Source organism: Oncorhynchus gorbuscha, linkage group LG08 (assembly GCF_021184085.1).
Source record: "Oncorhynchus gorbuscha isolate QuinsamMale2020 ecotype Even-year linkage group LG08, OgorEven_v1.0, whole genome shotgun sequence".
Lineage (NCBI taxonomy): Eukaryota > Metazoa > Chordata > Actinopteri > Salmoniformes > Salmonidae > Oncorhynchus > Oncorhynchus gorbuscha.
In genome coordinates this window covers 59964805-59981608 of record NC_060180.1, presented here as the reverse complement: position 1 = coordinate 59981608, position 16804 = coordinate 59964805, and the positions used below count along the sequence as shown (strand labels likewise).

The following is a 16804-nucleotide window of genomic DNA, read 5'->3' as shown; positions in this document are numbered from 1 at the left end:
TTTATTATAAATAGTAAATAGTGCTGCATTTGACAAGACATATTCCAACAAAAATCATTTTATGCAGTCATAAATGAAAATGATATATGTTTACAAAAGAAACAAGGCCGAAAAATATAGGTGTACAGATGTAGGATCTTAATTTGAACCAGTTTGATACAGTTGGAAAATACTGCTGCAGCAACTGCAAATGTGAATTATCATGTGGATTATAATGAATAGACATTTATGTAGGGGTTGATTCATTTTTCGTAATGAAAAACAAGTCTGAAGTTTCAAAGTGGAAATTATAAACTTCAGTAGCCTTTTAAAAAACAAAAATACCCTACAATTTCCTGTGTTTAAGATCCTAGATCTGCTGTTTAAGATTTACGGGTCAGCACCACTGAGTATTAAGACCAGGGATACTAACAGAGGTGGACTGAATAAATACTCAATGAACAGGAGTGGTATGTTTCATCAGGTCCAATTAACACTTGACTGGACTATGTGACTGGTCCCAGATCTGTACGGGCAGAATCTTAACTTGAGTGTATATAACTCAGATTTATACTCAAATCTCCCATCTGCAAAAATCGAAGTTACCTGTACATGCATGGATCTTGTGTTAGGATTCTTATTGCTTTAAAAGACTCCAGACTCCAAAGTGCCCTTTTCAGTGGTGGCATATATTATTCTTTTTGTATACATTTTGTTGTCGTTGTTGTTCTGAGTGCGCTCAAATCGGTGGTAAATTCTCATCTATGCTTCAGAACCAAAAAGTTGTGCTTCTTGATTTTTGACCAATGACCAGTCATCAATCAGCATTGGCGCGCAAAGGCAGGCGCGCATATCCAGATTAATGACCAGAACACTTGTTTCATTTCCTCCAATTCTACGTGCCAAATACAGAGTAGGCCTACGTTTATCATCCATATAAAATGCAGTTTAGCAATCTACTACGGACTCATATTTGCCCGAACAATAGGCTAGGTGGAGATTTGATTGGTAATTTCCAAATTTCAGATAGGGCTAATTTGGGTGGCTACTGCTGGCTATATGTCTAAAGATAAGCAGCTGTAACATCGCACTGCTTTCAATATTATGGAGTGAAGATGTAAAATTTTCTGGTGAATTTGTTACAATAGTAGTAACGAAGAACCGGGCTACAGGGCTGACAACAAGCACTTTGAGGGCAGGTTGCCCTCCAAAGTGGCATCATTTTCCATACGATCCTGCAACCTCCTCTACAAGTAGGCCGTTTGACTTTGCTTGCTCTGGACTCCAGAGAAGTGACATGATATATCCCTAGTACATATTGGCTGCAAACATGAATGACTTTCAGACCCAAATTCAGCTGTAAAGTTTATTTCTGTAGACTTGCGTTTTGAAAATGCATCACCATTTATGGCTGTAATGACATGCTACATTTGCGCACACGTGCATGTGCGTGCGCCGGGGTTTACATGTTTTGTAGGCTGACCACTCCTTTTTGGGGGTCGCGGGTCAACGAATATGAAAAACCCTGGGATACATAATCGTGGCAACAAATGGAGTTGTTTTGGATTTAGTAACGGTAGGCAACACTATTTCTTACCATCTTCTATTTTGACTGGAATTGTGTGGGTCATTAATTTTATTAAGTGCAGCATTAATTCCAGTTCAAAATAGTTTCGGGAAACACTTTACTCGTCAGATTGTGCTGTTTTCGCCTCTTGTAAAAATTGCAGCTGCTGCGGGAATTTCTTTGAGGGGGCACCCTACTTTTTGTTTGAGCACATGCCCCCCAAAAGGTCTGTGCACTGCCCTGCAAGCAACCCAGCTATCTTTGTTTTTCTCAATACAATATAGTTTAGAAAAAGAATGTAGAAGGCTAGTTGAGGAGATGTGTCAGATCATTTCATCTGAGGCACTTCTTTGGGTTGAAGCAGCTTCCATCTACGACTGTATGTCTCTATCTCTCTGTCTCTCTACTATCAACCGAGATGGGTGAAAGACTGAGTTCACTCTCCAGATCTTTACTTTAACCCTACAGTCATGTTACGAATCAAATTGATTGCGGTTGTTCTTCTCCTGATAGAACCAATTTCATTTCCCCAAATCATGTGAAAAAATACATAGTATCAGTGTACAGTATAAGACATTGTGAGTGCCATAAATAAAGCATTGTGGCTGAGTGAGCGGTGTGCCTATTGCAGGTCCATAGATAGATCACCGTTAGCCTCAGGATCGTGCCTTAAAAACGTATTTTCCTCCCATCACATTGGCCTCGAAGGCGCATCCATGGAAGAAAAACAGCTTACAAGTCCTCTCCCACTCTCTCCCACTTATTACAAATCAAAGGCAGAATCTTGACTGAGTGAATTTTGTTTTATTCACCCTTTTTTCATTTATCCTCTGCCTCACCTCCTCTTCTTCTCCTTCTCTCCATTTATTTTTCTCTTCAAGCATGGAGAGCGAGGCGTGCTTGGTTTTCAGAGCATGACGTGAAGTGCGAGTGGGGCGAGAGCCAGGTAACTGGAGAGGGCTCCCCCTTTGGTTCTGATTATCCCATTGAGACTCCCCCACATCCCCAACCAGGGTACCCCATCCCAAAACAACCCCCCTCCGTCAATTTCTCTGGGTTGTCCCTTCTCCTCAGGGGCTGGGTAGGGAATAGGCAGAGGGGGAAGGGGGAAGAGGGATTTCTCCGGAGTTGACTGTCAGGTTGGCCAGAGATCTCGTCCACTCCTGGCCATGTTGGGGTTTCAGATAATGAAAGGCACCTGAGAGAGAGAGGGGGGGGGTTAGAACTGTTCTCCATTGGGTTTCATGTCAGTATCTCAAATCAAACTGTATTTGTCACATGCGCCGAATACAAGTGTAGACCTTACTGTGAAATGTTTACTTACAAGCCCTAAAGTAAACTAAGTGAGAAAATTATACAAAAGTAACACAATATCATAACAATAACGAGGCTATATACAGTGGGTACCGGTACTGAGTCAGTGTGTGGAGATACAGGTTAGAGGTAGTTTGTACATGTAGGTAGGGATGAAGTGACTGGATAGATAATAAACAGCCAGTAGCAGCAGTGTAAAAAACAAATGGGGGGCAGGTAGCCTATTGGATAGGGCGTTGGGCCAGTAACCAAATGGTTGCTAGATCGAATCCCTGAGCTAACAATGAAAAAATCTGCTGTTCTGCCCCTCAACGAGGCAGTTAATTCACTGTTCCTTGGCCGTCATTGTAAATAAGAATTTGTTCTTAACGGACTTGCCTAGATAAATAAAGGTTAAAAAGTAATAATCCGGTGGCCATTAGATGAATTGTTCAGCAGTCTAATGGCTTGGGGGTAGAAGCTGTTAAGGAGCCTTTTGGTCATCGACTTGGCGCTCCAGTACCGCTTGCCATGTGGTAGCAGAGAAAACAGTCTATAACTTGGGTGACTGGAGTCTCTAACAATTTTATGGGCTTTCCTCTTACACCATCTATTCCTGGATGGCAGGAAGCTTGGCCCCAGTGATGTACTAGGCCGTATGTACTACCCTCTGTAGCGTCTTACAGTCAGATGCCGAGCAGTTGCCATTACAGGCAGTGATGCAACCGGTCAGAATGCTGTTAATGGTGCAGCTGTAGAACTTTTTGAGGATCTGGGGACCCATGCCAAATCGTTTCAGTCTCCTGAGGGGGAAAAGGTTTTGTTGTGCCCTCTTCACGACTGTCTTGGTGTGTTTGGACCATGATAGATCGTTGGTGGTGTGGACACCAAGGAACATGAAATTCTCGACCGGCTCCACTACAGCCCCGTTGATGATTTCCTGTAGTCCATGATCAGCTCCTTTGTCTTGCTCACATTTAGGGAGAGGTTGTTGTCCTGGCACCATACTGCCAGTTCTCTAACCTCCTCCCTATAGGCTGTCTCATCATTGTCGGTGATCAGGCCTTCCACTGTTGTGACGTCAGCAAACTTAATGATGTTGGAGTCGTGTTTGGCCAGTCATGGGTGAACAGGGAGTACGGGACGGGACTAAGTACACACACCTGGGGGCGGCCCGTCAGGAAGTCCAGGATCTAGTTGCAGAGTGAGGTGTTTAGTCCCAGGGTCCTTAGCTTAGTGATGAGCTTTGTTTGCACTATGGTGTTGAACGCTGAGCTGTAGTCAATGAACAGCATTCTCACATAGGTGTTCCTTTTGTCCAGGTGGGAAAGGGCAGTGTGGAGTGCAATTGAGATTGTGTCATCTGTGGATCTGTTGGGACGGTATGAGAATTGGAGTGGGTCTAGGGTATCTGGGAGGATGCTGTTGATGTAAGCCATGACCAGCCTTTCAAAGCACTTCATGGCTACCGACGTGAGTGCTACCAGACAGTAATCATTCAGGCAGGTTACCTTAGCTTCCTTGGGCACAAGGACTATGGTGGTCTGCTTGAAACATGTAGGTATTACAGACTCGGTCAGGGAGAGGTTGAAAATGTCAGTGAAGACACTTGTTCCGCGCATGCCAGTTGGTCCAGGCATGCTTTGAGTACACATCCAACTGGCCCTGCGGCTTTTTGAATGTTGACCTGTTTAAAAGGTCTTGCTCACATCGGCTACCGAGACCATTATTACACAGTCATCCAGAACAGCTGTTGCTCTCGTGCATTCTTCAGTGTTGCTTGCCTGGAAGCTAGCATAAAAGTAATTTAGCTCTTCTGGTAGGCTCGCGTCACTAGGCAGCTCGCGTCTGGGTTTCCCTCTGTAGTCCGTAATAGTTTTCAAGCTCTGAGAAACCCGACAAGCGTCAGAGCCTGTGTAATAGGATTCAATCTTAATCCTGTATTGATGCTTTGCTTGTTTGATGGTTCATCGGAGGGCATAGCGGGATTTCTTATAGGCGTATGGATTCGTTTTTGCTTGTAAGCAGGAATCCGGAGGATAATATTATGGTCAGATTTGCCAAATGGAAAGCGAGGGAGAGCTTTCTATGCATCTCTGTTTGTGGAGCAAAGGTGGTCTAGTTTTTTTACACTCTGGTTGCACATGTGACATGCTGGTAAACAAAATTGGTAAAACTGATTTACGTTTGCTTGCATTAAAGTCTCGGGCCACTAGGAGCGGCTCTTCTGTGTGAGCATTTATTTGTTTGCTTATGGCCTCATAGAGTTGGTTGAGTGCAGTCTTAGTGCCAGCATCAGTCTGTGGTGGTAAATAGACAGCTATGAATAATACAGATGAGATCTCTCTTGGTAGATAGTGTGGTCTACAGCTCATCATAAGGTACTCTACCTCAGGCGAGCAATACCTCGAGACTTCTTTAATATTAGACATCGCGCACCAGCTGTTATTGACAAGAAGCTTACCAGACGTAGCTTCTCTGTTCTGTCGGTGCATTGAAAATCCCTCCAGCTCTTTATTATCAGTGTCGTCATTCAGCCACAACTCGGTGAAACATAAGACATTACAGTTCTTAATGTCCCGTTGGTAGGATAATCGTAATCGTAGGTCATCAATTGTATTTTCCAATGATTGCATGTTAGCAAGTAGAATTGATGGCAGTGGGAGTTACTCGCTCGCCTACGGATTCTCAAAAGGCAGCCCGATCTGCGTCCTCTTTTCCTCCATCTTTTCTGCACGCAAACAACGGGAATCTGGGCCTGTTCCCGGAAGAGCAGTATATCTTTCTAATTGGACTAGTTCAAGGAAGAAGCTTCTTCCAGTTTGTGGTGATTAAACCCAGTTTTGATGTCCAGAAGTTATTTTCGGTCACAAGAAACAGTTGAAGCAACATTATATTCCCAAAAAGTTTTTAAAAAGTTACAAACAACGCAAAAAAAATGAACAAAATAGCACAATTGGTTACGGGCATGTAAAACGTTAGCCATCAGCTTCGGCGCCACCTCCTGTGTCAGGGTAACATCATGTCAGTGTCTACCTCCTGTGTCAGGGTAACATCATGTCAGTGTCTACCTCCTGTGTCATGATAACATCATGTCAGTGTCTACCTCCTGTGTCATGATAACATCATGTCAGTGTCTACCTCCTGTGAAAGGGTAACATCATGTCAGTGTCTACCTCCTGTGTCAGGGTAACATCATGTCAGTGTCTACCTCCTGTGTCAGGATAACATAATGTCAGTGTCTACCTCCTGTGTCAGGATAACATCATGTCAGTGTCTACCTCCTGTGTTATGATAACATCATGTCAGTGTCTACCTCCTGTGTCATGATAACATCATGTCAGTATCTACCTCCTGTGTCATGATAACATCATGTCAGTATCTACCTCCTGTGTCATGATAACATCATGTCAGTGTCTACCTCCTGTGTCATGATAACATCATGTCAGTATCTACCTCCTGTGTTATGATAACATCATGTCAGTGTCTACCTCCTGTGTCATGATAACATCATGTCAGTATCTACCTCCTGTGTCATGATAACATCATGTCAGTGTCTACCTCCTGTGTCATGATAACATCATGTCAGTATCTACCTCCTGTGTCATGATAACATCATGTCAGTGTCTACCTCCTGTGTCAGGGTAACATCATGTCAGTGTCTACCTCCTGTATCATGATAACATCATGTCAGTATCTACCTCCTGTGTCAGGGTTACATCATGTCAGTATCTACCTCCTGTATCATGATAACATCATGTCAGTATCTACCTCCTGTGTCAGGGTAACATGTCAGTTTCTACCTCCTGTGTCAGGGTAACATCATGTCAGTGTCTACCTCCTGTGTCAGGGTAACATCATGTCAGTGTCTACCTCCTGTGTCAGGGTAACATCATGTCAGTGTCTACCTCCTGTGTCAGGGTAACATCATGTCAGTGTCTACCTCCTGTGTCAGGGTAACATCATGTCAGTGTCTACCTCCTGTATCATGATAACATCATGTCAGTATCTACCTCCTGTGTCAGGGTAACATCATGTCAGTGTCTACCTCCTGTGTCAGGGTAACATCATGTCAGTGTCTACCTCCTGTGTCAGGGTAACATCATGTCAGTGTCTACCTCCTGTATCATGATAACATCATGTCAGTATCTACCTCCTGTGTCAGGGTAACATCATGTCAGTATCTACCTCCTGTATCATGATAACATCATGTCAGTATCTACCTCCTGTGTCATGATAACATCATGTCAGTGTCTACCTCCTGTATCATGATTACATCATGTCAGTATCTACCTCCTGTGTCATGATTACATCATGTCAGTATCTACCTCCTGTATCATGATTACATCATGTCAGTATCTACCTCCTGTGTCATGATTACATCATGTCAGTATCTACCTCCTGTGTCATGATTACATCATGTCAGTATCTACCTCCTGTGTCAGGGTAACATCATGTCAGTGTCTACCTCCTGTGTCAGGGTTACATCATGTCAGTGTCTACCTCCTGTGTCATGATTACATCATGTCAGTATCTACCTCCTGTGTCAGGGTAACATCATGTCAGTATCTACCTCCTGTGTCAGGGTAACATCATGTCAGTATCTACCTCCTGTGTCATGATAACATCATGTCTGATGGGTGAGAGGGGTAAATAGTGGGTGAAGGTGTTGACGAGAGCAGTGAGAGGTAGAGAGAATGGAGGATGTAAGGAAGAGGGCGAGAGGGGGTGAGGGAGTTAAAGAGAGGCAGATCTGGCGCTTTCCCCTTTGGCTGGGCTGTACTGTACTGGGGAGAGTTAGAGTTGGTTGGCCTGCCTGCCTGCCCTGGCCACGTTGGTCCTGGCCACGTTGGTCCTGGCCACGTTGGTCCAGGCCACGTTGGTCCTGGCCCCCACGTTGGTCCTGGCCCCCACGTTGGTCCTGGCCCCCACGTTGGTCCTGGCCCCCACGTTGGTCCTGGCCGCCACGTTGGTCCGGGCCACGTTGGTCCGGGCCACGTTGGTCCGGGCCACGTTGGTCCTGGCCCCACGTTGGTCCTGGCCCTCACGTTGGTCCTGGCCACGTTGGTCCTGGCCCCCACGTTGATCCTGGCCACGTTGGTCCTGGCCACGTTGATCCTGGCCACGTTGATCCTGGCCACCACGTTGGTCCTGGCCCCCACGTTGGTCCTGGCCCCCACGTTGGTCCTGGCCCCCACGTTGGTCCTGGCTGTGACTCTGCTCCAGTGATCAATAACAACTCAGACTGCATCTGACCTCCACAGGGACACATGTTTCCAATCCCTGCCTGCCAAAGGCCATTTCGCTCCCCGTTAAAAAGACCCCCTCTCAACCCCACCTTCCACCCAACTCTCTCTTACCAACAACCCCCTACCCTCACGAGCTGCTTGCACATGGGTCCCCAGCTTGGACCTCCCCAAATTAATGACATCAAGATGCCGCTACTGACGGGCCAGTCAACATGTGGTAGTGTGCCTCCCCCCACCCCACTAACTCCCCCTCCTCCTCCCCCGCCCCTCACCCCACCCCACTAACTCTCCCTCCTCCTCCCCCGCCCCTCACCCCACCCCACTAACTCCCCCTCCTCCTCCCCCCCCCTCACCCCACCCCACTAACTCTCCCTCCTCCTCCCCCGCCCCTCACCCCACCCCACTAACTCTCCCTCCTCCTCCCCCGCCCCTCACCCCACCCCACTAACTCTCCCTCCTCCTCCCCCTCCCCCTCCCCCGCCCCTCACCCCACCCCACTAACTCTCCCTCCTCCTCCCCCGCCCCTCACCCCACCCCACTAACTCTCCCTCCTCCTCCCCCCGCCCCTCACCCCACCCCACTAACTCTCCCTCCTCCTCCCCCACCCCTCACCCCACCCCACTAACTCTCCCTCCTCCCCCTCCCCCTCCCCCTCCCCCGCCCCTCACCCCACCCCACTAACTCTCCCTCCTCCTCCCCCGCCCCTCACCCCACCCCACTAACTGTCCCTCCTCCTCCCCCACCCCTCACCCCACCCCACTAACTCTCCCTCCTCCTCCCCCGCCCCTCACCCCACCCCTCTCCCTCCGCCTCCCCGCCCCTCACCCCACCCCACTAACTATCCCTCCTCCCCCGCCTGTCAAACATGCTTTGGGGAAGCCGCTCCTTTGATTTGGGGAGGTATCTTCGTTACCTAGGGGTCATTACATGGCTAGGTGAACGAGCGGAGGGTTTGATGGTCCAGCTCATCACACAGGTTCGTGAAAGGTCACAGGCTGATGGTTATGGGGGAGAGAGGCCAACCGACATACTTCTGTATCTGGTCATGTAGATATATGGTGTGGGTAAATGCTCACAGGTAATAGTAATGGAAACTGAAGTGCCCCCTCGACTACTAGTCGTGTCTCTGACATATGTGTAATGTCACCGCCTGATTTGTTGGCCTTTGCAATTAACATGGGTTATTATTCTGAAAATCTAAACCTTGAGTATGGTCTCTAATCATGGGAGATTGTAGGGTATGTAGAAATGAATGGAGTTAGTATACCTTTAATGCTAATCTAATGCGTCTTTCATAAAGATATTTTAACAGACATTCTTTTCAGAATGAGTTACAATCAATGCATTCAAACATCAAATGTGTCTAAAATAACCACATACAAATACACACATGTATATATACATTACTAACAATCCCAGTGCTACAATAAAACATGTTCCTAACAGTCCCAGTGCTACAATAAAAACATGTTGCTAACAGTCCCAGTGATACAATAAAACATGTTACTAACAGTCCCAGTGATACAATAAAACATGTTACTAACAGTCCCAGTGCTACAATAAAACATGTTACTAACAGTCCCAGTACTACAATAAAACATGTTACTAACAGTCCCAGTGCTACAATAAAACATGTTACTAACAGTCCCAGTGATACAATAAAACATGTTACTAACAGTCCCAGTGATACAATAAAACATGTTGCTAACAGTCCCAGTGATACAATAAAACATGTTGCTAACAGTCCCAGTGATACAATAAAACATGTTGCTAACAGTCCCAGTGCTACAATAAAACATGTTACTAACAGTCCCAGTGATACAATAAAACATGTTGCTAACAGTCCCAGTGATACAATACAACATGTTGCTAACAGTCCCAGTGATACAATAAAACATGTTGCTAACAGTCCCAGTGATACAATAAAACATGTTACTAACAGTCCCAGTGATACAATAAAACATGTTGCTAACAGTCCCAGTGATACAATAAAACATGTTGCTAAAACAGTCCCAGTGATACAATAAAACATGTTGCTAACAGTCCCAGTGATACAATAAAACATGTTGCTAACAGTCCCAGTGATACAATAAAACATGTTGCTAACAGTCCCAGTGATACAATAAAACATGTTGCTAACAGTCCCAGTGATACAATAAAACATGTTGCTAACAGTCCCAGTGATACAATAAAACATGTTGCTAACAGTCCCAGTGCTACAATAAAACATGTTACTAACAGTCCCAGTGATACAATAAAACATGTTGCTAACAGTCCCAGTGCTACAATAAAACATGTTGCTAACAGTCCCAGTGATACAATAAAACATGTTGCTAACAGTCCCAGTGATACAATAAAACATGTTGCTAACAGTCCCAGTGATACAATAAAACATGTTGCTAACAGTCCCAGTGATACAATAAAACATGTTGCTAACAGTCCCAGTGATACAATAAAACATGTTACTAACAGTCCCAGTGCTACAATAAAACATGTTACTAACAGTCCCAGTGATACAATAAAACATGTTGCTAACAGTCCCAGTGATACAATAAAACATGTTGCTAACAGTCCCAGTGCTACAATAAAACATGTTACTAACAGTCCCAGTGATACAATAAAACATGTTGCTAACAGTCCCAGTGCTACAATAAAACATGTTACTAACAGTCCCAGTGCTACAATAAAACATGTTACTAACAGTCCCAGTGCTACAATAAACCGTACATAATATTCCTAGTTCAAAAACCCACCTTGCTTTGTCCGTACTGTCCGTACTGGTAGGAGGGGTGGTGTTCCATGGCGTAGGCTGGCGAGCTGTAGGTGGGTGGGCAGTAGGACTGGGAGCTGGGCATGCTGGTCAGGCCTGGCAGACCCTCCAAGCCCCGTTGGGAGCCGTGGCAGCTGGCCGCCATGCCAACCCCGGGCTCAAGCCCTCCGGTCAGGGGAGAGAGGGCAAAGTCACTCTGGTGGCTGGGCTGGTGGGGTACTCCTCCTGGGTTCAACAGCCCCATTACCTGGTGAGAGAGAGGAGAGAATGGAATGGAGTGAGGTGTGATGTAGGGTAGGGTAGGGTGGAGTAGGGTTTTATAGAGTAGGGTAGGGTGAGTAGAGTATAGTAGAGTATAGTAGGGTAGGGTAGGGTGAGTAGAGTAGAGTGAGTAGAGTAGGGTGAGTAGAGTAGGGTAGAGTAGAGTAGAGTAGGGTGAGTAGAGTAGAGTATAGTATAGTAGAGTAGGGTAGGGTAGGGTAGGGTAGGGTATGGTTTTATAGATTAGGGTAGGATGAGTAGAGTAGAGTATAGTAGGGTAGGGTAGGGTAGGGTATAGTAGGGTTTTATAGAGTAGGGTAGGGTGAGTAGAGTAGAGTAGAGTAGAGTATAGTAGGGTATGGTAGGGTAGGGTAGGGTAGGGTGAGTAGAGTAGAGTAGAGTAGCGTAGAGTATAGTAGAGTAGAGTAGAGTAGAGTAGAGTAGAGTAGAGTAGAGTAGAGTAGAGTAGAGTAGAGTAGAGTAGAGTAGAGTAGAGTAGAGTAGAGTAGGGTGAGTAGAATATAATTTCAAATAGAATAGAATAAAAATAAAAGTAAATTAAATAATACTTTGTCTCATACAGATCATGCATAAATACAGCCCTTACATGGCTCAATCCAGTTACAAACGCACACTTCTTTATACACATACTTCTGCATAGATCATGATGTAACTAGGACATACAGTATGCGTGAAAGTTCAACTTGAGCACTCATATCACGAGTTAGGGTATATACAGAGTCACACTGTGCAGATTGGAGTTGCTGTGTCAGTGAAGACAAGAGGAGAGTTCCAGATGGAGGAAGAACAACAGGAATTTACTACAGCAGGAAAGTTGTGTTATTAAACCCCACTGGGCCTAAAATAAATTCTGTTAGTTCACATCAGAGAAATGTCAGTCTCTTGAATCGTTAGCTACATTTTCCAGGAATATATATTTTAAAGACATGTTACTGACATTCTTTGAAAGCAGTCCTGTATGTAACACAAGGAAAATGTATAAAACATATTCATACATCCGACTTCCCATAAACAAAGCCATAAATTATATAACAATCATGCTCTGCTTTTATGAGACTTTGTAAGGCAACTCTGCCACTTTTCAACCTCACATTATTTATTCTGTAACTTTTAATCCTACCCTATCATGTCACAGAGAAGCATCTTTTTAACCACAGATCATAGAAACAACCCATTTTCACATATGTAGACACTGGTTTGGTACTTGAGATAATGAATGGAGGTTGAAAATTGGTTAACATTTTTACCTACTCTTCATTTACTGACCAAACCATACCTATTGATTCTTATTTCCTACTGATCATGACAATGTAACTTGGTGTAATGTAAATCAAGTAGTTAGTAGCAGGCATAATAACCTCTCCTATCTTCTCCTCTCTATTCCTCCCTCTCCTCTCCCATCATCCTCTCTCCTCTCCCATCATCCTCTCTCATCATCCTCTCTCCTCTCCTATCATACTCTCTCCTCTCCTATCATACTCTCTCCTCTCCTATCATCCTCTCTCCTCCTCTCTCCTCTCCTATCATCCTCTCCCCCCTCTCCTCTCTTCTCATATCATCATCTCTCCTCTCATATCATCCTCTCTCCTCTCATATCATCCTCTCTCCTCTCATATCATCCTCTCTCCTCTCATATCATCCTCTCTCCTCTCATATCATCCTCTCTCCTCTCATATCATCCTCTCTCCTCTCATATCATCCTCTCTCCTCTCATATCATCCTCTCTCCTCTCATATCATCCTCTCTCCTCTCATATCATCCTCTCTCCTCTCATCTCATCCTCTCTCCTCTCATATCATCCTCTCTCCTCTCATCTCATCCTCTCTCCTCTCATATCATCCTCTCTCCTCTCATATCATCCTCTCTCCTCTCCCATCATCCTCTCTCCTCTCCCATCATCCTCTCTCCTCTCCCATCATCCTCTCTCTTCTCCCATCATCCTCTCTCCTCTCCCATCATCCTCTCTCCTCTCCCATCATCCTCTCTCCTCTCCCATCATCCTCTCCCATCATCCTCTCTCCTCTCCTATCATCCTCTATCCTCTCCCATCATCCTCTATCCTCTCCCATCATCCTCTCTCCTCTCCTATCATCCTCTCTCCTCTCCTATCATCCTCTCCCCTCTGCTATCATTCTCTCCCCTCTGCTATCATTCTCTCTCCTATCATCCTCTCTCCTCTCCTATCATCCTCTCTCCTCTCATATCATCCTCTCTCCTCTCCCCTCTCTCCTCTCCTATCATCCCCTCTCCTCTCCTATCATCCTCTCTCTCCTCTCATCCTTTCTCCTCTCCCATCATCCTCTCTCCTCTCCCATCATCCTCTCTCTTCTCCCATCATCCTCTCATCCTCTCCTCTCATACCCTCCTCTCCTATCATCCTCTCCCCCCTCTGATCTCCTATCATCCTCTCTCCTTTCCTCTCATCCTCTCTCCTCTCATCCACTCCTCCTCTCTCTTATCATCCTCTCTCCTCTCCTCTCATCCTCTCTCCTCTCCTCTCATCCTCTCTCCTCTCCTATCATCCTCTATCCTCTCCTCTCATATCATCCTCTCCTCTCATATCATCATCCTCTCCTCTCATATCATCATCCTCTCCTCTCATATCATCATCATCCTCTTCTCTCCTATCATCCTCTCCTCTCCTATCATCCTCTCCTCTCCTATCATCCTCTCCTCTCCTATCATCCTCTCCTCTCCTCTCATCCTCTCCTCTCCTCTCATCCTCTCCTCCTCTCCTCTCCTATCATCCTCTCCTCCCCTCCCCTCTCATCCTCTCCTCCCCTCTCATCCTCTCCTCCCCTCGCATCCTCTCCTCCCCTCGCATCCTCTCCTCCCCTCGCATCCTCTCCTCCCCTCGCATCCTCTCCTCCCCTCTCGTCCTCTCCTCTCATCCTCTCTCCTCTCCCCTATCATCCTCTCTCCTCTCATCCTCTCTCCTCTCATCCTCTCTCCACTCATCCTCTCTCCTCCCCTCCTCTCTTATCATCCTTTCTCCTCTCCCCTCTCCTATCATCCTCTCTCCTCTCCTATCATCCTCTCTCCTCCTCTCTCCTCTCATCCTCTCTCCTCTCCTGGTTGTGACCATGAGAGACACATTATACTGTGTTCACCCAGACACATGGTTCTTGTTACATGGTTTCCTCACTGACGGACGGACAGGGGAGCCTGCGTCGTTTAGGGACCGCACAGTTCCGTTCCTATTCCGTGCTAGCTAGTCTTTTCCCCCACGAATGATTTTTACTGTATCCTATAGAATTGAACATTTTGTTCATGGAGACTAACTACTATTTTCAATTTCCAGTAGACCTACCATGAAACATAAAAATGACATATTAAAAGACATTCCCAATACAAAACCTATGGTAAATAACTGTTTGTCTTCAGTGTGTACTAGATCAAACAGGTGGTGTGTTCAACAGTGTGTATACTTTTATGAATGACCTTTTGTGTGTTTGGACAGTATAGTAAAGGAGAAAAACAGACGTGAATAACCCATTCCTCTCTCTCTCTCTCTCTCTCTCTCTCTCTCTCTCTCTCTCTCTCTCTCTCTCTCTCTCTCTCTCTCTCTCTCTCTCTCTCTCTCTCTCTCTCTCTCTCTCTCTCTCTCTCTCTCTCTCTCTCTCTCTCTCTCTCTCTCTCTCTCTCCCCACCCCTCTCTCTCTCCCTTTCACCCCACCCCTCTCTCTCTCTTCTCTCTTCTCTCTCCTCCCTCTCCAGCTTTCTCATTTGATGCCCAAATTCACCGTGTCCTTGTGGGGCCAACAAGGAGAGGCCACGGGGTACGTGGGAAAAAGGAGTATGATTCTTTAACACATTTACAATAAACGTGTATGTGGTGTGTGCGTGTGTGTGTGGAACTTTTTGTTTCTGATGTCAAGGGTTAAGAGGTTTCCTTGGTGATACATCGTGAACAGCTGCATGAGAGTTGGCGTGAGAAGAGGTGTCGTCAAAACGAGGGGGAAATAGGTGGCGTGAAAGGGACCTTTAGAGAGATATGAGAGAGAGAAGGGATAGGGGAGCGAGAGAAGGGATAGGGGAGAGACAGAAGAGATAGGCGAGAGAGAGAAGAGATAGGGGAGAGAGAGAAGAGATAGGGGAGAGAGAGAAGAGATAGGGGAGAGAGAAGAGAGAGATAGGAGAAGGAGAAGAGAGAGATACCGAACACTAGGTCCTAACCCTAATTCTAACCTTAAACCTATACCCCTAGAAATAGCATTTGACCTTGTAGGGACCAAGAAAGTGTCCTCAGTTGGTCCCCAAAGTATAGTTAAAAACGTCCACACAGAAAAGGCCGGACAGCCACACACACACTATCTGTCTAAGGGTATGTAATTTACAGGAGCGCTGTCAGAGGAATCTAACCTAATGCGTCTCAGGAACATGCTCATGTGTGACTGACTACAAATGGGAAACATATGGAGGTCAACACACCCCATTCATCTCACAGCGTGTGTGTGTGTGTGCGCGTGTGCGTGCGTGCGTGTGTGTGTGTGTGTTGAAGGTGAGAAAGTATACAGGAAGGTTTTTTTCTGGAAAGCCAAAATGTGGACATTTGGTCTCCTGAGTGGTGCAGCGGTCTAAGGCACTGCATCTCAGTGCAAGAGGTGTCACTACAGTCCCTGGTTCAAATCCAGGCTGTATCACATCCGGCTGTGATTGGGAGTCCCATAGGGCGGCACACAATTTGGCCGGTGTAGGCCGTCATTGTAAATAAGAATTTGTTCTTGCCTAACTGACTTGCCTAGTTAAATAAAGGTTACATAACTGAAGATAATACCATATAGATGTGAATTACATGTGGATGTTGTACTGCTGAGTATTTAACACATACAGTGGGGAGAACAAGTATTTGATACACTGCTGATTTTGCAGGTTTTCCTAGGTACACTTCAACTGTGAGAGACGGAATCTAAAACAAAAATCCAGAAAATCACATTGTATGATTTTTAAGTAATTAATTAGCATTTTATTGCAAGTATTTGATACATCAGAAAAGCAGAACTTAATATTTGGTACAGAAACCTTTGTTTGCAATTGCAGAGATCATATGTTTCCTGTAGCTCTTGACCAGGTTTGCACACACTGCAGCAGGGATTTTGGCCCACTCCTCCATACAGACCTTCTCCAGATCCTTCAGGTTTCGGGGCTGTCGCTGGGCAATACGGACTTTCAGCTCCCTCCAAAGATTTTCTATTGGGTTCAGGTCTGGAGACTGGCTAGGCCACTCCAGGACCTTGAGATGCTTCTTACGGAGCCACTCCTTAGTTGCCCTGGCTGTGTGTTTCGGGTCAGTGTCATGCTGGAAGACCCAGCCACGACCCATCTTCAATGCTCTTACTGAGGGAAGGAAGTTGTTGGCCAAGATCTTGCGATACATGGCCCCATCCATCCTCCCCTCAATATGGTGCAGTCGTCCTGTCCCCTTTGCAGAAAAGCATCCCCAAAGAAAGATGTTTCCACCTCCATGCTTCACGGTTGGGATGGTGTTCTTGGGGTTGTACTCATCCTTCTTCTTCCAAACACGGCGAGTGGAGTTTAGACCAAAAAGCTATATTTTTGTCTCATCAGACCACATGACCTTCTCCCCTTCTTCCTCTGGATCATCCAGATGGTCATTGGCAAACTTCAGATGGGCCTGGACATGCGCTGGCTTGAGCAGGGGGA

General features: G+C 45.9%; 1 protein-coding gene across 2 annotated transcripts in view; it reads right to left on the bottom strand.

Annotated features, from left to right (window-relative positions):
* The window catches only part of LOC124041927 (paired box protein Pax-3-like), a 45036-nt gene continuing 28232 nt past the window's right edge, over positions 1-16804 (bottom strand). For both annotated transcript variants that reach the window (XM_046360107.1, XM_046360108.1), the window contains exons 8-9: positions 10842-11105; positions 1-2744 (exon numbers count right to left, since the gene is read on the bottom strand). In XM_046360107.1, coding sequence (XP_046216063.1) covers positions 2727-2744; positions 10842-11105 — 282 coding nt within the window. In that variant the 3' untranslated portion in view covers positions 1-2726. The remainder of the gene's footprint in view (positions 2745-10841; positions 11106-16804) is intronic.